Source organism: Lotus japonicus, chromosome 3 (genome assembly GCF_012489685.1).
Source record: "Lotus japonicus ecotype B-129 chromosome 3, LjGifu_v1.2".
Lineage (NCBI taxonomy): Eukaryota > Viridiplantae > Streptophyta > Magnoliopsida > Fabales > Fabaceae > Lotus > Lotus japonicus.
The window spans coordinates 83,553,720-83,574,585 of record NC_080043.1 but is presented as its reverse complement, the minus strand read 5'-3'; the positions used below and the strand labels follow the sequence as shown (position 1 = coordinate 83,574,585).

The 20,866-nt window shown below is 36.2% G+C and overlaps 2 protein-coding genes and 1 long non-coding RNA gene across 3 annotated transcripts; 2 read left to right on the top strand and 1 right to left on the bottom strand.

Moving 5' to 3' along the window:
- Positions 1-1,667: 1,667 nt before the first annotated feature.
- On the top strand, positions 1,668-5,390 carry LOC130746582 (phospholipase D alpha 4-like). The gene is made up of 4 exons (XM_057599260.1): positions 1,668-1,846; positions 1,969-2,529; positions 2,730-3,924; positions 4,612-5,390. The coding sequence occupies exons 1-4, from the start codon at positions 1,760-1,762 to the stop codon at positions 5,043-5,045; spliced, it is 2,277 nt and encodes a 758-aa protein (XP_057455243.1). The 5' UTR covers positions 1,668-1,759; the 3' UTR covers positions 5,046-5,390.
- A 2,120-nt stretch (positions 5,391-7,510) lies between these two features.
- LOC130742830 (uncharacterized) lies at positions 7,511-8,344 on the bottom strand. Its single transcript, XR_009021278.1, has 2 exons — positions 8,060-8,344; positions 7,511-7,982 (listed from the first exon to the last, which is right to left on the bottom strand). It is a non-coding gene; the product is annotated as an uncharacterized LOC130742830 (long non-coding RNA).
- A 6,100-nt stretch (positions 8,345-14,444) lies between these two features.
- Positions 14,445-18,097, top strand: LOC130746581 (calcineurin B-like protein 10). Its single transcript, XM_057599259.1, has 9 exons — positions 14,445-14,648; positions 14,727-14,919; positions 15,025-15,107; positions 15,337-15,396; positions 16,334-16,442; positions 16,550-16,602; positions 16,984-17,064; positions 17,157-17,269; positions 17,557-18,097. The coding sequence occupies exons 1-9, from the start codon at positions 14,523-14,525 to the stop codon at positions 17,642-17,644; spliced, it is 906 nt and encodes a 301-aa protein (XP_057455242.1). The 5' UTR covers positions 14,445-14,522; the 3' UTR covers positions 17,645-18,097.
- The last annotated feature ends 2,769 nt before the right edge of the window (positions 18,098-20,866 follow it).

Below are 20,866 nucleotides of genomic sequence, written 5' to 3'. Positions count from 1 at the left end.
ACAACTAGTGTTATGAGTAATGTATGTCTTTGTGTGTGTTGCATCATCGAGCCATGTTGCTGCATATATATATAGGCATGAATCCTCAAGGCCTTGGAGTGAAGAAATCACCATGAAGTGCCACGTCCAACCTGTCTAAGGAGGAGGTGTAAAGTATATAAGCATGAGGTGTGGAATGAAGCATGTGGTGGAAGACATTAAGTTTGCCTTGTCATAGTTTACAAAGCTGGTGGTGTGCATGCAACAAGTTGGACGTGGAGCTTTCTCACTATTTATGAGGAATTTGGAAACCTAATTAACAGTTGTGTGGAGGTGTCGTGAGTAACTATATAATAACTTACTTTAGGTAGTGTAGAATTTAACTTATAGAGCTATAGAAAAAATATAAGAAGATGAATCATTATCCTAAGAATTATTAGGGACTTTATGATATAATTTAAGATCACTTTAAACAAGTTTAAGTGATCAAGTAACAAAATGTTAACAAAATATTATCAAGTTATATATATATATATATACTCACATAGTCATTCTCAATTTCTCATGACTTTCTTTGTAATTATTCTATTATTTTTTTCTTTTATCTTTGTCACTTACGTGACTATTTTTTTCTTTCTTTTTTTTAGCTTTAATTTTCTTTTTCTTTTCTTTTAAGTGAGAAATAATAATAATACTAATAACAACATATTCATTCTTCACCAAATCAAATATACAACCCCATAAGAATGTAGAAGGAATCAAATTCTTGCTTTAATCCTAGTCGGGGTTTCATGATGTTCCTACGGCGTAACGCCATTATTGAACTTCTTAAAAAGACGAAGGAATCTGATGATGTCGTTCCAAAACATATCATGGAAAAGATAGCCTCATTTGACATGAATTAGAAATATATATTCTCATATAAAAGCACACACAAAACACAAAGAACACATTAATTTAAGCTTAATAGCATTTATCGCCCTTAAACCGATAAATAACTAGTTAAGTAATCGTATAAACTATCCGGGTCTTACAGTAACTTTAATAAGAGTTACTCCTGGAGTAACTTGATCGAGATGTAGAAAGAAAGTTTTTTTGTCTTATGAGTAAAAGAAGGAAAAATATTAAATAAGAGTAAATGCTTAAATAAGCGACATCGCTGTGTTTGAAAAGGTTTCTAAATCGCTTTCTTTCTGAATGATGTATCCTTAAAAAAATCATGATTCATGACCTTATTTATTTTATAATTAGGTACAACCTAACTTAGACAGATTATAGACCCTTAGGAGTGGTTCGGCTTATTCTGACCCCTCTAGGCAACTAGCATTTGAAGTGTAAATGTGTATCCAATCACTTTGACATGATTATAAAACGATTAATCATCCTCCTAAGAATTTTTTTTGTTAATTGACCAAGGTATGATGTAATGTACTGAGAATTTACGAACCAAGTATTTTGACTTGTACTTGCTGAATACGGTAAATGGTGATTTGGGTTTAAGAAACATAGCTTCAAGCTAAAACATGTGATTGCAAATACTTGAAGGTTGGATTGTGTCTGTATGTAAAGGCAAAGTTATGCAAGTTTTCCCCGAACTGCCAACTTTCAATTGCATTCCAAGGTTCCATTTGCTTCTTCATGTGCAACAAAACTTAACTCACCTATATATATGAAATGTGATATTTGGTAATGCTAAATTGACACACCAAATCCCTTATACGCGAACACAAATTTCATAGTTCTCTATCTCCTTTCGTGTGAATATTTGAAGCTTAAGACAATGGAAGAAACTCCTAAGCTCCTTCATGGAACAATTGAAATTACCATCTTTAATGCCTCACCTTACTCATCTTTTTTTCCCTTCAATGTGAGCTATGTGTATATACGTGTGTGTATGTTATGTTAAGCTATAGCATTAGTTATATACGGTGAAGATTCTTTAGTGTCTGCATAAACTCATAACCATGCATGAATTTCTCTTATTTTCAGTGCATATTCAAAAGTGGAAAGCCTGCTTATGTGACCATCAAGGTAGACAACAAGAAGGTTGCAAAAACGAGTCAAGAAAGTGATCGTGTATGGAACCAAACCTTTCAGATTCAATGTGCTCATCCACCTGAGTCAACTATCACCATTGCACTGAAAACATCATGTTCCACATTGGGCAAATTCCACATCCAGGCCCAACAGCTGTTGAAGGAAGGAAGTTTAATCAATGGGCTCTTCCCTCTCCTCATGGAAAATGGAGAACCAAACCCAAAACTCAAGTTGAAGTTTGTATTGTGGTTCAAGCCAGCAGAATTGGAACCAAGTTGGGCAAAAGTACTCAGCTATGGGGAGTTTCAAGGGCTGAGGGATGCTGCATTCCCACAAAGGTCCAATTGTCATGTCAAACTTTATCATGATGCTCACCATTCTCCAGCTTTCCAACCTCCCTCTGATCTATGTGGGACTCCACAAAAGCTTTGGGAGGATGTCTATAAAGCCATTGAAGGTGCAGAATTTATAGTTTACATTGCAGGCTGGTCCTTGAATCCCAAGATGGTTCTGGTAAATATAGTGCATTTCTAGAAAACCTTCTACAGTTGTTTTTGAAGTTATAATAAATTAATGGAGAGAAACTTTTGTGAGTAGCTTCTGAGTTTCAGAACTTGATGAAAAAGAAATCGATCCAAACATGCTAATAATGTCATGTCATACCTTCCAATTACATTGATATTCATTCTTCTACAAGTTATGCTCTTTGGCAGGTTAGAGATCCTCATACAGAGATTCCACATGCCAGAGGAGTAAAGCTGGGTGAGCTATTGAAGAAGAAGGCAGAGGAAGGTGTGGCTGTGAGAGTCATGCTTTGGGATGATGAAACATCTTTGCCTTTTATCAAGAACAAAGGTGTGATGAACACCCATGATGAGGATGCCTTTGCTTACTTCAACCACACAAAGGTAATATGCAGAAAATGTCCAAGATTGCACCACAAGTTCCCCACATTGTTTGCTCACCATCAGAAGATAATAACAGTGGACACCAAAGCACCCAAATCCATTGGTGACAGAGAACTCACAAGCTTTCTGGGTGGGTTAGATTTGTGTGATGGAAGATATGACACAGAGCAGCATTCACTGTTTCACACACTCATTAAGGAATCCCATTGCTATGACTTCTACCAAACAGACATTGGAGGAGCAAGCCTCAACAAAGGAGGGCCAAGAGTGCCTTGGCATGATGCTCATGCCAGTGTTACCGGTGAGGCGGCTTGGGATGTGTTAACCAATTTTGAGCAAAGATGGACAAAGCAGTGTGATCCTTCTCTTCTAGTCCCTGCTAGCACATTGGTAAATCTCATGCCTCAAACAAGCTCAAGCACTCCCAAAGAAAGGGATTGGAAAGTTCAAGTGTACAGGTCAATTGACCATGTATCTGTTGGCAAGTTGCTTGGGCAGTTAACTGTGGAGAGGAGCATCCATGAAGCTTATGTTGAGGCAATTAGGCATGCTGAGAGGTTTATATACATTGAGAACCAATATTTCATTGGGGGGTGCCATTTGTGGGAGAAAGATAGGGATTGTGGCTGCACAAATCTAATTCCCATTGAAATTGCACTGAAGGTGGTTAGCAAGATCAAAGCAAAGGAGAGGTTTGCAGTGTACATAGTCATGCCTATGTGGCCAGAAGGAGTGCCTGAAAGTGAACCTGTTCAAGATATACTTCATTGGACAAGAGAAACAATGACAATGATGTATAGGTTGATTGGAGAAGCAATACAAGGGAGTGGGGAACCAGGACACCCATCAGATTACTTGAATTTCTTCTGCCTTGCAAATAGGGAGCAGAAGGGGAAAGGGGAGTATCTTCCACCAGATTCTCCTCAACCTGGAACACAATACTGGAATGCTCAGAAAAATAGGAGATTCATGGTTTATGTTCACTCCAAGTTCATGATAGGTATTCTTGCATTATTAGTCCTTCATTATTTTCTTTTCCACTTGTCTGTCTTTTCTTGTTCTTCAGTTAGATTATACAAGAATTCTGGTAGCAGTGTGACAACTGACAAGTGTTAATAATTAACTTTAAAGACATGTACTTAATTTGGATAAACTTCCAAACAAGGACTCATGGAAAAATCAAAATCAAAATCATTTTGCAATCATGAGTCCTCCAAATAATAGCTTCTTAAAGTCATGTACTTGTTATAGTTTTTAACTATTTCAAATGTGCAGAAGTGCTTATTTGGAATGATTGTTGCCTAATAATATACTCCATTAACTCCTTTTATATATAGAAGGGTAAACATCAAAGTAACTGAGTATAATGTTTGGAAATCGTTCTACCTCAAGATAAATTCTGCAAAGTGCATATTTGGATACACGGTGAAAAATCACAGTGAGGCAAACTTACGATGGACAGAAGCAACTTCCCTTAGCTTTTGTGGACAGAACCAAATTCTAATGTGACTTTGGCTTCTCTGTTGTTTTCCATCATGTATCCAAACATGAACACAAGTAGCTTCTGGGTGCCATAACTACTCTTAGAAAAAATAAGCTAATCCAAAGATGCTAAAAGTGTACAATTGTTGAATTGTGGTATAAGTTTTTTTGCTGCTCACAATTGTTTTCTTGCATGTGCCACCAGTGGACGACCTATACATGCTAATAGGATCAGCTAATGTGAACCAAAGATCCATGGATGGGGAAAGGGACACTGAGATAGCCATAGGATGCTACCAGTCTCAAGATGGAGCTGCTAACCAAATGAACCTAGGTGATATTCATGCATTCAGAATGTCACTATGGTATGAGCACACCAATAGTGCTGAGGAATTGTTCTTGGAGCCAGAAACATTGGAATGTGTGCAGAGGATGAAATCAATAGGAGATCAAATGTGGGAAATCTACAGCAGTGAAGAGGTTGTGGACATGGAGGGTGTGCACCTTGTTACTTACCCTGTGAGGGTTACACAAGAAGGGCATGTGAAGGACCTTGCCGATGGAGTTCACTTTCCTGACACAAATTGTCTAGTGAAGGGGAAGAGATCCAAAATGTTGCCCCATAACTTTACCACTTAGACATGAAGTTGAGATATGAATACACAAACACATTAGGAATCTAACTTAATGTATATGGAAGCTCTTAAAACAAAAACCCTGTATTGAATGAGCATATTTTCATAGTACTGAAGTATGCCGTGTTTACCCTTAAATTTAAAAGTATAACTAGATATCCTAGACTTGTGACATTAAGCATATTCAGATGATTGGAAAGTTCTTGATATCCATTAAGTACTTCCATTTAGGTTGGGACTCATGACCAATGGGGTGTGAAGTGGAAATATTACTTCTTAGTGTTTGTAAGAAGACATCTCGATCTCTCAGTGTTTATATATTTTATATAACTAGTTAAAAAATATGTTTTCTCACTTATATATACATCTTTTATAAAAAAGTATTTTTACATTGTGAAAAAATTTAGGATAATAAAGAAACGGTATTTGGAGTTTGGACCTGGTCTCTAGTCCACAGCTACCGCAGTGGAAAAGCAATAAGGTAGCGTTTGGTGACGGAATGGAACAGGACAGAACATAACGGAACGGGACAGAACAGGATGGAACAAGACAATAATGTTTTATGTGTTGTGTTTGGTAACTCCAAGTCAATAGAACAGAACCATGATTTTAATTACATATATAACCCTACATGTTTAATATTTAATTGAGGAAAACAAATTGAACTCAATTGAACATTTTGCATAGAAACCGTTTGTTATTGCTTACTTCATGAAATAATCACTTATTTCTTTAAAATAATCACTTATATATTGTTTAAGTTGTTTCAGTATGCTATTGAAAAAAGCATAAACCTAATTATCTATTTAAGCTATTTTAAGTGCGTTTATTTAGATTAAAAACATTGATTTTTAATTATAATTTTTTTAAGAGATTTTGAGAAAAGCATAAGTTGATTCGTGTTCGACTACTCTAATTAAAATCACTTTTTTTTATCTCCCCTCGTCTATCATCATAGATTTTCATTATAAGGTAAAGTAACTGTTTCAAATAATTTGTTTTCAGCATCAGCTGAAACAAACACAAAAAGTGATTTTTCCAAAATAAGTTGAATTAAACGCATTCTAATTGGCTCGTTTATCATTGCATACAAAAACTGATTTTACTTTTGAAAAAATAATTGATTTTATCTTAATTAAGTTGATTCGTGTTTGATTACTCTAATTAAAATCACCTTTTTATCTCCTCTCATCTATCATCATAGGTTTTCATGATAAGCTAAAGTAACTGTTTCAAATAATCTGTTTTCAGCTTCAGCTGAAACAAACACAAAAAGTGATATTTGATTAAAAAAGTTATTTTTTTTATTTTAAAAGTGATTTTTTGATTAAAAAGGTGATTTTTTTTATTTTAAAAGTGATTTTTTGATTAAAAAGTGATTTTTCCAAAATAAGTTGAATCAAACGCACTCTAATTGACTCGTTTATCATTGCTTACAAAAAGTGATTTTACTTTTGAAAAAAATAATTGATTTTATTTTAAGTGATTTTTTGAAAAAGTTGATTTTTATTTAACTTTGTTCTACAAATATAATAAGTGCTTTCAGTTTTATAAGTGATTTTAAACTGTTTAGATACATAAAATTTCAAATATAAATTAGGGGTATTTTTGAACTTGCAAAAGTTTTAAGAGAGTGTTCCTTTCCGTTCCACCCTTTTCCAGGGAACCAAAGTGTCCCGTTCCTGGAGCCTTTTGTCCCGTTCCGTTCCATCTTAAAAACACGACAAACACAGAACGGAACTCATGTGTCCTGTTCTGTTCCCTTCCCACCTGTCTACCAAACGCTAAGTATTTGTTCACGCTTTAATTAGATTAACACCAAGATATGAAAGAAAGAAATGAGAGAGAAATTAGAGGTATGATAGTAGAGAAAGAAAAGAGAGTGGAAATAAAATAAAAGAGAAAAAAAAGAGGTGTGAATGAATCAAAACCCATGAAAAAAAAATTGTGAAAACTTTTCAAAATTGCGAAAATGCCAAAATAACCCCATAATACTTCTTCTCACAATCTCATCTGTTGAGTCCAATCTGAACCACCGAGGAGCTCAGGATGTTGCCAACGCAAGAGAAACACTATGAAGCTCAAGGACATCCACCTCCCGCACCGCACCCTCCCCTTCCTTTACCTCCCCCTCCCCTTCGCACAAATCTCAAAGAAGCCCTTCAAAATACGGGAAAATTGCGAAAGAGGGTACCATTAACAGAACATTAACATATTCAGTTGCTTCTAACAATTTGTGAATTCAAAGCTTCAATATGTTCCCCAGTCCCTTTTGCATGTTCATTCCTTCCATCTTTGGAGAAACTTCTAGAGGGGATTGCAAATATAGGTGCCCACTAGGGTGGACAAGTTTCAAACTGGTCCACCGGTGGACCAAGGGTTATATTGGTAATTTATAATTGATAAAAATATATTAAAAAAATCTCAATCATCCAAATTCATAGCTTCATTGGTTACTGGTTCAGGACCTGGACTCAGATTCAAATCTAATTTCATATCATCGGAATTTCCTCTCCCATCACAACTTGAATGTCCAAGCTAGAAAGAGTCTTGCTTTATTACAAGTTTCCAAGAACAAATTACACAGAAGAAAAAAACAATAAAAGAGAGGGGCAAATGAAAAAGGAGGATAATCTTCAATTCGGGAACCACCTCAGTAAAGTTGAGAAGATGGGAACACCTTTGAGCTGGTTAAGGTTTTTTTTTTGGTATTCCATTTTGGTAAAGCTGCTATTGCACAAAAGAAAACCTGAACAAACCAAATCCCCCACTAGTTTAGTAACAGCAGCCACGAGCCCTTGCAATTACAGAAGAGCAAGGCATCCAACCAAAGATCCACGCAAGTCCTCTGGGAGAATTTTAGCATGCACCTTCACTGCTCAAACAAACAGGGGATATATTGAAAGGTTGTTGTGTGGGTTCGGCCATTTTCGTCGTCGATCTGGTAAGGAAGAGAGAAGAGGGGTTTAGAGTTAGAAAACAAAACGCAGAATTGAATGATTGAGATCTGAATCAGACCTGCGCTCCCATCTCAGATCTCTTCGTCCTCCTCCATCGCCATATATAGCATCAAAGGAAGCAAAACACAACATGCCGACTTGCTTTGTGAGTGAAGCAAATCCCGATGATGTGTTTGTGAGTTATGGGTTTTTTCTGGGTATTTGCCATTGGGGATTCTTTAGTTTCTGGTTTTGGGATTTTTTGGTGGTGGTGGCGTGGGAGTGAGAAAGAGGTTCTAAGAGGTCAAGGGGTGACGACGGTGACACCGCCGGCCCTGTTTAGGTGGAGACGGTGGGTGGGTTGGGGAAGATGAAGAGGGGTTATAAATTTACATTTTTATCATTTTTACCATCATTTAATCCTCACCATCCAACAAAAGAATATTCTAAGATTCTCAGATCCTACAGCATATGATAGTGGTCCACCGGCGGACCAGTTTGAAACTTGCCCACCCTAGTGGGCACCGCAAATATATATCGAAGTTTTCTTCTAGCTCTTTGAAAGAATTAGAAAAAGAATCAGGGCATCTACAACAATATTGAAGTTGGTTTGGTTTTGGCCTATCAATTTTTAAGCAGGTTAAACCTATTACACAAAGCCTAACTTAGTCCAATCTATTTCTTGTCCAGTAGGAATCCTACACATATAGTTCGATGACTGAAAAAAAATAAAATAGAAAGAAATGGAAGACATAACCTAACTTAACGATAACAATATTAACAAACAACTTCATCAAAACAGAAGCATGCATGAGTTTATTTACATATATAATTTTGTCATGTTTAATGCTTGATTAAGATTTGAACGGGGCAATATGGTCTTTGACCCAAATGCTGAGGTTGAATTTATGTTCTCATGAGTCTAGTCTGCTTCCATACCATTAGACGAATATCTTACAGTTTTTTTCTTATGTATATTTTTCAATGATAATTATCATATGAGTTGAGAAAGAAGTGAATTAAGCACCACTTCATTTATTCAAGAGCAAATGATTGATCCAGAACACTTATCTCGTACGATAAGGCCATTAGTGCCTTCCTGGTCAGCTTCATTTAGCTGCATGATTACGAGTGGAATCTTAAAAAACATGATCACAGGTCACAATTTCAGTTTCTATGGAAGGAAAACTTACACGTGGACAAGAACTAGCCCTAATGATTTTTATATTAATTAAAATATTGATATTATATTATGAGTTTACCCTTTATGGTATACGGTGTATTAATCATGATATAATAAACTTATATAATACATTATGAGTTTTTATTTTCTGTAATATAGGATGAAATCTAAATTGTTCCTTCCAAAATGTTTTAATCGTTTTTTGTCACTAGATTTCTTTTATTTGAAATAAGTCCAATGATGTCTAAGTGTTGATATGACCTAATTCTTCTCAATCACCGGACCATATGGTAGGACTAGTTTCATTTGCTTTGGTCCCTTAAAAAAATACATTAGTTTCTTTTGTTGCTTCTCTTCTCTAAACCCTAATGCCACCTTGCCTAGCGGCGAGGTCGGCCATGCTCCACCAATTTACGACGCCTTCTCATCACTCCCCTTCCCCTGCCTCGCTCAAGCGTTGGAATTGCCATGAAAAATATACACACATATGATAAAATTTAAATTTTAATCAAACTAGTTTTTAGCCGTGTTTAATAATTATACACCGGTTGAGCATAAATAAGTGTGAACAGGAATAATGCATATTTATATATCATAAAATTAGAACTTTTGATCTAAAGTTTCAAACAACCGTTTTAAATCATTATGTGTGACACTCATTAGGTGATTAAAGATAAATTTTATTCTAACAAAAATGAAAATAACAAATATCTCCTATGATATATTCATAATAAAGAGAGCGATGATTTTTCAAGTACAAATAAAAATATTTAGAGCACCTCTATCAATGGAACTCTATAGAGTTTCTCATAATTCTAATTTAAATGTTAATCCAATAACTCTAAAAAATTTCTCTAATAAACCTCACACCTTTTGTATATATTTTATAATTTTATCTTCACTTCAATTCAACATTTTTTTTTGGAAAAACTAAATATATAATAAAAAGGGATAAAGCCCAAAGGGTGTTGTCTAAGGTGCAATAGTGTGTGGGTCTTGCACCCCATGCCATACATGTTAGAGTCAATGATATTGCACCAACTGTCAATGTGGAGAATTGGAAACCGGTGGTCCAGTTAATTGTTTTATTTTTTATTTTTCAATTTTATTTTGTATTTGACAACAAACCCCCTCTACTGTGTTACTCGAAAATTGTCTCCCTCATCACTCCCGGCGTCTCCACCACCCTCTTCTTCTCTTCCTTGCGCCAGCCACCGACCGGAAACCATTGATGGGTAAAATACTCAGATCTCCTTCCCCACTAAACAACCGTTGGATCTGGCTGAAGAGATAGAGTTTCACGCCACCTCCTTCAACACCCAAAACTGAGTTTGATTTGCTTGAAACTCTCTGAAAATCAGATACATGTTGGGCCAAAGAAATACCCAAACAAAGGAGATGGTTTAAACTCGGGGGAGGGGGATAAAACTCCACATTGGGGTTTGAGCAAACCATAAGTGAACCAGACACCACATCTTTCACCCAAAACCTTAAGACAATGGGTGTATGGGTCCTCACACTTATAAACCACTCAAACTTATCCTTAGCTTTCAATATGGGACTTACTCACACTTGAAAATTCCCAACAACAATACAGGACAGTAGGAAAGAAAAGGAGATGACTTTGCTCGATTCACATCCAAGTTCGAATTTTGTGCCTGAGGAATAACCAGATCTGTTGAAGAAAATCCAAATCTCGTGGTTTCACTTGCAGACGGTGATGGATTTGATGAAAGTCTCATGGGTGTAGATGGCTATGCGTGGAGAGAAGGTACTGGTGGTGAGGAGAGAAAGACCATGGAATCTTGTTTCCAACCACTTTGTTTTTGTTGTTTGCTTGCAATTTGTATCAATCTGTCGTGTAATCTCTTTGTGCAAAACGTGGTTTGTTGGAAATTTTAATGTGCAAACATGCAAATGATGCAATATTAAGGTTGGTTGGAGCAGTGGTATTTGGTATTTTAATCTGAATGTAGCCCAGAATCAAAATTCACATTCTAGCAATTGTTGATCCAGGATGGAGCTGTTTGCCGGTGATGGGAATTCCGGTGGAAGAGGGGAGGAAGGTTGGAGGATGTTGGCAATCCAAAGATAGGAGGGAGGGTAGAGCATATCAGGGTATTATTGTAACATAATTTTTTTGATTATTTTTTCAGCAGGTAATTATTACCTGTTATAACAGGTTAAATTGGCTCTTGCATGGTACAAGACTTAGAATGCATCTGCACCCTATAAGCCACCGGCCCAAAGTATAGATTACAAGACAACTAAAGAAAAATACTAAAGAGTCAAAGACAACAAAAAGAAAGAAAGAGCAGATAATAAAAAGAAAAAGAAAGAAAGTACAATACAGCAAGGGAGCAAACAGCCTAGCCGTGGCACAAGGCTGAAACAAAAACATAAAGAGCATCCAAAACAGCAGCAACACGTTCAAGGCAAAAGTAGTTATTGTTGGTGATTTTAGTATCATCAATGGATTTTAGTAGTAATGTGATTTATTGTAGGCCGATGCGATTATGCGTTAAGCTCGGAAACGAGTTAGGATAGTGCGGAGTGCACGCTTGTTGGGCCAACGCATAATTGACCGCGATTAGATTGCGAGGTTCCAAGGGGCGGAGCCCTTGGCTAGGGTCCCGCTGAGGAGTTATCTGACCTCAGTTTCAAAATACATTCTTTATAAGGAGTTATCTGCCCTAAGTCATTCTGTTTCATTAACCGTTTTCGGTTTCTGAAGCAAACTCCTTTATAAGGAGTTATCTGGCCTCAGTTTCAAAATACAGAAAACAAAAACCGATATTGCTCCTCTACATTCTTGATCTGTTTTCATTTGCCTGAAGCAGATTGTTCTTCAAGAATTATCCCAACAAGGATTTCGTGAACCCATGCAAGAATAGGGTCGAAATACTTTGTTCGGAAAGTGTTCGAAAACGATTCTTCGAAGTTATCCAGGATTATCATACCCAAATTTCTAACAGTTATTTTTTGTTTGGAAAGATATTATAAAATACTAATAATATTATTGAAATAATAAGTTATAAAATTAATGGGATATAGGAAAGAAAAAATGGATTTTTTTCACCGTTGTTAATCAATAAATGAACTATTTTGTCGTTGTTAATAATTAATAGTTAATGAAATAAGAGCAAATAAAAAATTAAGAAGTTGTCACAATTCTTACTATACTTAAAATTTAAAATTAAGAGCTTGTCATTGATATTGACAACTCCTTAATTTTGTAATAAAAGAAATAGTACCACTCTAATAAACATGAGGATGTGGATGTTCTAAATTTCTAATCCTTTTAGCGGTCCAGCATAGGACGATGTCTTCGGTGGGACACTAGGTTTAGTGACACACCGTGCACCTGTGAAAAAAAATATGTGAAAGTCCAAACTACCCTGTAATAATATTGATTTTCCATATCTATCATTTTGATTCCCTAACCTCTTCTCCTATCTCCTGGACGTTCTTTGACCAGATCCGATGACACTTTGATTCTTGTTGACTCATGATGCTCGCCGGCAGACCTCACATTCACGGCGGAGCTAACCACCAAGCTCAGGTGATCCCGCTCAGCTCCCATAGCTTCCGCAGCCTCAACACACTGAGCAGCCACCAGCGTGGCCGCCGACGCCACCGCCATGTCCGTCTTGGCCATCTGCTCGTCTTTGCCGGAGCCTGAAGAAGCGGCGGTTGCGGCGGCAATGGCCGCAACTGCTGCGGAAACCCCGGCAACTGAAACAGCCGCGTGGAGCTAAGCATTCTGAGCCCTCATTTCTTCCTTCTTCTTCTCCTTCTTGTCCTTCAGCCACCTCCCAACGGTCTTTCCACCGCCACCGCCAGCTGCGGCCGCCCGGTACTGACTATTCAAGCTGGTGGTGATGTTGTTATGGTTGTGGTTGTGGTTGTTGGAGCGGTTATACTGCAGAGAAAAGTGGGCCATTCAGAAATTTCCTTCATATCAATTTCTTATCCTGCTAATTTTTGAAGCTGGGCTTTCTAGTGCTAGTGTCTCTTTCTGTAAATTTTATAGTTACTGACGATGAATGTCTTTCAACTTGTGAATTCAGAGTGTTTGGTCTTGTAGATTGAAGTTTCATTTTTTTTCATATATGTGATATGAACTATTTCTTTGATTGTTCAGAATTCAGAATTACTCACTAAAATAATGCAGCAAGGTGGAACTTTCAATGAATGTTGTAGTCACCTTCCCCAAATTCTGATAATTTGCTTTGTGTGATAGCTAATAAACATGGTGGTGCGGTGGATGTGGGTGGAGAGAAAAGGAAAAAGGGAAATAAATAGGAGAAAGAAAAGGGTGTTTATGTAAATGTTCATTTAAAATTAATTATATCTGTGCCGTTTATTATTTTAATATTATATCGAACGGTTGAAAATAAACTGCACCACGGTGAGACAGTTTTCAACTATCCCACTGAAGCCAAAACCCCAGCATAGTCAGGTCAAGTGATAATCACATACTCATGGTCACGGCGGCCTTCTGTTTTCGTTTTGTTTCATTTTTTTCTCTAATCAATTTTGATTTTTTTTAAATTCAAATATATTTATACGAAGATAAGAGACTAAGTCTAGAGAAAGAAAATAAAGACGTAACAAAAAAAATAGAATAACAAAGAAGATAGCAAAAATAAAAATCTCCAACTACACAATCCCATAAAAGAAACAACAAAATTAAAATCTGCCTTCAACAAAGGACAAAAGGCTGAAATGAAGCAAAAGATAGAAAGGCTAAGACTTATTACACCTAAAAATTAAGAGGAATATGAAACTATTTATCACTCCATCAATTCATTTTTCGAGCCGCAGATAGTCTTTTCGTCCCATTGTCAAACGTCAAGCCCACAAACTTTATACAACAAGCTAGCTACGTCTTCTTGACTCGATTCAGTAACCAACATCCGGAGCACTCTCAGGAACCAACGGAGCAGCAGGAACCAAGAGCGCGCAATTGCACTAGAGACAAAGCCTTTACCATCATCCTCAATCAAATCCACACACATAGCAAGAGGCACATGGCGTAGCTTGTGACCTTATCAGGACGCCCTCTCCTACGAGAAAGAGAAGCAAAAGGGGTCTCAAACAAAGAATATTTTTTCTTCATTCTTATTTCACTAACTTTTCTTTTATTATCATGTCACCTATCATACCTCTTATTTCTTTCTCGTTTGTTCTTTAATATGTTAATAGAGGTGTGATTATTTATAGGGGTTCTCTCCCAACATGTTTCTTTCACGTCAAATCACCTTGTGGCCTTTCAGCTCAAAACTTATCATTATCCTTTCTAATAATAAAACAAAAAATATTCCTAAATGGGTCATTACTCATTAGATTAGAGGTGATGTCTTTTCCTCTTAACCAAAAAAAGATTAGTTGTCATGTTAAAATAAACCTCAGAAAGTTTAGGTTTGCATGTCTGTCCTATAATGATAATGATATGGACTTGCCTGATGACTCGTTGTCTCTGGTAATTCAATTCTTGTCTTTTTTTCTCGATCTCCATTTTTGTTTCTCTAACAATGACTTTGAATCTGGTTTGACTCAGACATCGAGCTTAACTATCGGCGAGGCGCTCTGCGCGGTCTGCATACCGTTAATCGGAATCGTCGAAGCTTTGTTTTTCGGGTTAGCTGGTTGCTTCGATTTCCATCGTGGAACCAACAAGGTCAACAACAACAACAACAACAAAATCTCTTGTTCCTTCCACGATTTTCTTACCCTCGCCAAAAACTCTCCATGTTCGTCTCTCAATTTCTTCTTCCTTTTTCAATTTTCGCATCTTTCGTTTCGGAATTGAGTGAATTCATGGCATTGTGGTTTGGTTTGGTTTTGTTTTGTTGCAGTTACGGTTAATGAAATTGAGGCGTTGTATGAGTTGTTCAAGAAATTGAGTAGTTCAGTCATTGATGATGGTCTCATTCATAAGGTAATTTCACTGCTCCAATTTCTGATTCTTTGACTTTTCAATTCAATGAAGTCATTTGGGAATAATTGCTTAGATTACGATCTTGAAATGTTTTTTTGCATTTTGAGTTTGTGCATTTTTTAGGAAACAAAATTTTGTGTTGGTTGGTTGTTGTTGACTCTATTAGTTTAATCATTTCTTGCATCTTGAGTTTGTGCATTTTTAACTCTACTTTGTTTATGTTATGAAGGAAGAGCTCACACTGGCATTGTTGAAGACCTCAACTGGCAAGAATCTTTTCCTTGATAGGGTATATAAGCATTTTTCAGTTTTTATTTTTTCTTGGTTTAGTTTTAGAAACTTTGTTACATTATGGAAAAATATTTGATTTGTAAGGAAAATTTTTAAGGGACTAAATTGGTCACGCCAGTGGCACCTCTCATACTTCCTCTTTAAACTAAAACTCCGAAGCTTATTCGTTCTGCCCCCTCAAGATCTTTGATCGAGTTCCACCACTGCTGCCTGCTATTTGATATCTCCTGTTTAATTGAATTCTATTATTGAACTTAAAATATGGTTTCTGTGTTATGTAAGGTTTAAAACTCTAAAGCTGTATTTGTTTTAGCTTTTAAGTTACACATGATGCTTGTAAGTTTTGTTTCTATGTTCGGAAATATGAGGCTGGTCCCAGAAGGCAAATTTCTGCTCATAACTTAAAAGTGAATATTCAAGGCTCCAATTATGCATCTTTCCGCTCTGCCTTTTCCTTCTAAATTCCCGGTGGAACATTACCGGCTGTCCTACAACCATGAATGCTTTTACTAGTTACTAGTCCAATGTTATGTGAACAACGATTGTTGTCACACAAAACTCTGGTCTTGAATTGTTATGATGGATTGAATATTTTCCATAGCTTTGTTTGCCATCTGAGTGAACTCTTTGAAAGATCAAATTTGTATATTATCTTTTTTTTGTACAGATATTGAAAGGTGTATCTTACTAATTGACAAATGCATTTCTGATACTTCAATAAATAGCTGTGCATTGTTAATCCTATATGGCATAAGCAATGGTGTCAGGAGATGGTGTTATGTGCATATCCTCCACATTTCCCTTCCCTTTCGAGAATATAGTGTTGTGTTTCTGCAGATATATACTTGACTTGAAGAAAGATCTGTTATTTACTGCTATTCTTCCTCTCTGACCTGTATAATTGATTCCCTTTTATTGCTCTCAAACTTTTATAGGTGTTTGATCTATTTGATGAGAAAAGAAATGGCGTTATAGAATTTGAGGAGTTTGTGCATGCTCTCAGTGTCTTTCATCCTCATACGCCTTTGGAGAAGAAAATTGATTGTAAGACTTCAGTTAGCATTTTGCAGTTGGATTTTTATATTATCCATTTTAATGCTAGAAGTATTAAATTTTGAATAAAATCTTTTTTTTTCTTGGTTTGTTCACAGTTGCTTTCAGATTGTATGACTTGAGACAAACCGGATACATTGAACGAGAAGAAGTGAGTACCTTGGCATATCCAGTTTATGAAGATGCCATTGAATTAAACATATTTTTGCTATCCTGTTCCTAGTATAATATTGCACTAGAATTCTCTTAGTGCAATATCAACTTGATTTGACAAGTCCCCGAGGGTTAGCTCAAGTGGTAAGAGCTAGGGGACATAAGGGTGGGGAGGGGAAGGTCCAGGGTTCGAACCCTGGAAGGGAACTTTGAAGGGATTTTCTAACTTACTAACAACTAACCACTAACATTTGCTTATAAAAAAAAAAACTTGATTTGACAAGTTTCATGAAGAAAAGTGGTAACTTGCCCCCCCCCCCTCCCATGGTTTTCTGTTTACCATATCTGGATTGTTTTGCTAACCTGCAACGCATTCCAGGTTAGACAAATGGTGGTTGCCATTTTGTCAGAATGTGGCATGGATCTAGAAGATGAAGTCCTTGAAAGCATTATTGATAAGGTAATTGTTTGCAGGAACATTTCTTGTCCCTCTATGTTGATTTAAGTTTGGATCATTTTAAGTAACCTTTTATTTTTTTAAAAAAAATTCAGACATTTCAAGATGCTGACACCGATGGGGATGATAAGATATGTAAAGAAGAATGGAAGGAATTTGTCCTGCGGCATCCAACACTCTTGAAGCACCTGACTCTTCCTGATCTGAAGTAATTTACTCTCGTGCCTTATCTTTTTCCATCATAGTTGAATTTCTGTCATGTCATTATTATCTATGAATCAGCAAACAGTATATTGAGAAGTAGACAAAGCAAGAAAGGGATGTGGTTTTTCTTATTGCTAATGTAAAATTTCTTCATACTATCCCATTTAAACATTAGTCAAATTTTAACTCATTTTAATAACCATCACAGCAAACTTATGTTTAAATTTGATGATTTGCATTGCATTATTTGGAACTGAGTTCAAGCTTTCCATTTCTTTGTTCACTGGTCAGGGACATCACCACAGTATTTACCAGTTTCATTTTCAACACTGAAGTTGATGATTCCCACTGGCAACTCAACAACAATCATAAACACTAAGGAGGAGGAGGAGGAGCTTCTTCTGTTGCATTAGTGGTTGCTATTCTGAGAGTTATATTCTGGCGGTACCACTCCATCAATGTTCATTCCGAGCAGAGATAATTCATGGAAGTGGACAAACCCACCAACCCTTAAGCAAAGGGGTGTTCTTGAATCTGATCCAAACCGAGCAGTCCAGTTAAATTAGATCAAATATTGCACTAACAGTGTAAAAGTTTTGCATAGTCATTCAATTAGATACCATTAATTTGCCGTGTCACTATTAAATTTGAATTAAAAATATTTAAAGTGGAATATGAAGAGATGTGATTGGAAGCATGTGTAGAACTTTTCCACTGAGGGTCAATGCATATGTTTATTAATTATTGTACACCTTAAGTGTAAAAATTTTCTTGTAAATATCAGAAAATCATTTGAAAAACTGAAAATAAATATGATGTGTTTATGGAAATATTATTAGCCATCGTTATACTGTATTTAAATACCTTAATGTGGACCACTTTTAAAGTTGTCTAATTTTAGACCACTTTTTTTAACCTGCTATAACAGGACAACACATCTTTTTTTAAAGAAATTTAATATATGATAAATTTTTAATGATATTTTTTCTTAAAAAAAATAATGTGTTGACCTGCTATACCCGGCCAAAGTAGGTGGTGTAAAATTACACCACCTAAAAATGGTGCATATTAGGTTCTCCTTTAAATTATATAGTCTTCAAATTATCTTTCTTGAAAAAGAGACTAATAGCATGTTAGGATTTATTTATCTTTCTTCAGAATCAATTCTGAAAGTCAGAAGTTTCTCTCCATAATTAATTCTAACTTCAAAATTAATTGTAAAATGATTTCTAAACATGCACTAAAGAGTAAAGAGTCATCCTACATGGACCCAACACATATTATTAATGAAAAAATTATATTATTAATTATATTAACTAGAGTCATAAAATGTCTCAATTTCCCATATATAAAACTAAAATATTAAATATGTAAAATTTTCTTGACTTTTACGTTAATGATACGTGAATCTTAAATTATTTTAATCTTAACCGTTCATGATTAGATGTAATGGTTATGACTTATTTCTATGATTATCCCTTACATATATATTCAAGGGTTAAATGTGTTCTCTGTCCCTAAACTTTGAGCGAGTTTTGATTTCCGTCCCTCGTCAAAAAATCTTCCTAGCGCCATTCTCAAACTCAATTGTTTGTACGGTAAGGTAACCGTCCTTGCCGCCGATCTAGCTCCGGCAGCCGTGCACGTGGCCATGCCACGTCATTTAATGAAATGACATGGCATTTAAATAAAAAATAATAATTTTTTTTAAATTGTAATTAAGCCCTCTGATTTAACCCTAACTAAACTAAATAATCCTAAAACTTATTAACCCTAAAACCTAATCTAACCTTTACTCCTTAAAAATCTCCAAATCCAAATTAGGGTTCACCATCTTCTTTCCCTTCTTCCCTTCTCCATCGAATCTTCTTCTCCATCGATTCACCAACTCTTCCACCAACTCTTCTTTGTCGATTTCTTCCTCTCTTTCCATCGATTTCATACTCTGAGTGGCCTCCTTCGATTACACTTTTCCTTCACGCGATTTCCTGTCTTCTCCATTGAATCTTCTTCTCCTGGGTTTTCTGGTTCGTGTTCTTCACAGTTCAACCATGAGAAGACCGTGTTCATCTGGCTCTTGTGCATCCTCGGACACTTACTCCATGCCTCCAGGTGGAATCTGTGCTTGTGGGGAACTAATTGTGTACCTGACATCTCACACTTCTGAAAACCCAGGAAGGCATTGCTGGAGATGCAGGAATTTCAAGGTAAATTCTCTCCTATCTTTTACCTATAATCTGTCAATTTGAACTGCTATGTTAATCTGTCCCATTTTCATTGTAATTAAAGACCCCCAGGGACTGTGGTTTCTACTTGAGGGATGAAGATGTTGGAGTCCAAAGTTCAGGAACACAACGTGTTGTTGATATGTTGAGGACAGAGTTAGAAGATTCGAAGAACAAACTGGATGAATTAAAGAAGAAATTGGAGGATACAAAGATGAAATTTGAGGACACAAAGATGAAATTGTAGGAAAGCAAGAACAAAATTAGCAAGCTTCAAAGGAAGCTTGACTGTGAGTTGCTGAATAAGAAAATGGCATTTGCAGCCATACTGATTGTTGTGTTAGCTTGGGTTGTTAGCTTTTGCTTCCTTTATGGAAGAAAAATGTAATCTAAGAAGGGAATGGAAGTTATGTTGTACTGTTTCATGTTGTGTAAGGTTTCATGTTGATGTTTTGGATGTTATTTGGGTAGGTTGGTTGAGTTTATGTAGAATCATGTAATGGAGTTTTAATTGTAACAAGTTCCTGAATTCTGAAGAAATGGCAATGGAATTGTTTCTTTTTTCAGCATTGTTTTGATCTATATAATGAAGCATTTGTAATTGAAATGTAAAAAGAACTACAAGACACATAAAGTAAAGTGAAAGAGAGAATCTTTGACTAATGTAATGCCAACAACATCAAGCTTGATAATTCAATGTCAAGTGGTCCACACATCCACACATTCAGAATACAAAATGGTCCTAAACAAAGCTTAAGTGGTCCAAATTACATAAAAAAAAAGCATCAAACACTGCAACCCATGTGCTGCCTAAACTATATCAAAATGTGCACCCATGTGGTGTCAAAAGTAATGCCAACGAACCACAAAATATTCCCACTTGGTCTGTTCACATTAAATATCTTTCAGCCTCCATTATTGCTCCACAACCGAGCCCTTACTAACCACAACAACTTTCAACCCTTTCATTTAGCAACTTGAGATTGGAGTGCTTGAACAACTTGTGATGGCTCCTCTTGAACAGCAGCAGCACCAGCAGATCTACTTCCACCACCAACATTAGATGACCCTGCTCCATGAACAATGTGCAATCTTGTCATGTCTTGATCCCATTGTTCCCTTAGCATGGCAGGTATTTCATCAAACTGGATATGATGTTGAAAAATATGAATATTAATAATTATTTTTTATGAGAAAGTTACATAAATTTGTAGATCTGTTTAAATTAAGTTAGCATGTTATAAGTTTACTTACATTTGCATCTTGTGTTGCATTGATGACCTGAGACGCATCCTCTTGTGTTTGAACTACCTCAGTTTCTGCTGCAGCTGGAACTTGTCCTGGTTCAGACCCTTGTCCTGCTTCTGGTTCTTGAC

Excerpts from the sequence above, each read along its gene's own strand:
- LOC130746581 (XM_057599259.1), top strand. The coding sequence starts at position 14,523 with ATGTCTTTTCCTCTTAACCAAAAAAAGATTAGTTGTCATGTTAAAATA. Across the intron at positions 14,649-14,726 it reads CTGATGACTCGTTGTCTCTG|ACATCGAGCTTAACTATCGG; the intron begins GTAATTCAATTC and ends GGTTTGACTCAG. Across the intron at positions 17,270-17,556 it reads CTGACTCTTCCTGATCTGAA|GGACATCACCACAGTATTTA; the intron begins GTAATTTACTCT and ends TTCACTGGTCAG.
- LOC130746582 (XM_057599260.1), top strand. The coding sequence starts at position 1,760 with ATGGAAGAAACTCCTAAGCTCCTTCATGGAACAATTGAAATTACCATC. Across the intron at positions 1,847-1,968 it reads CATCTTTTTTTCCCTTCAAT|TGCATATTCAAAAGTGGAAA; the intron begins GTGAGCTATGTG and ends TCTTATTTTCAG. Across the intron at positions 2,530-2,729 it reads TGAATCCCAAGATGGTTCTG|GTTAGAGATCCTCATACAGA; the intron begins GTAAATATAGTG and ends GCTCTTTGGCAG.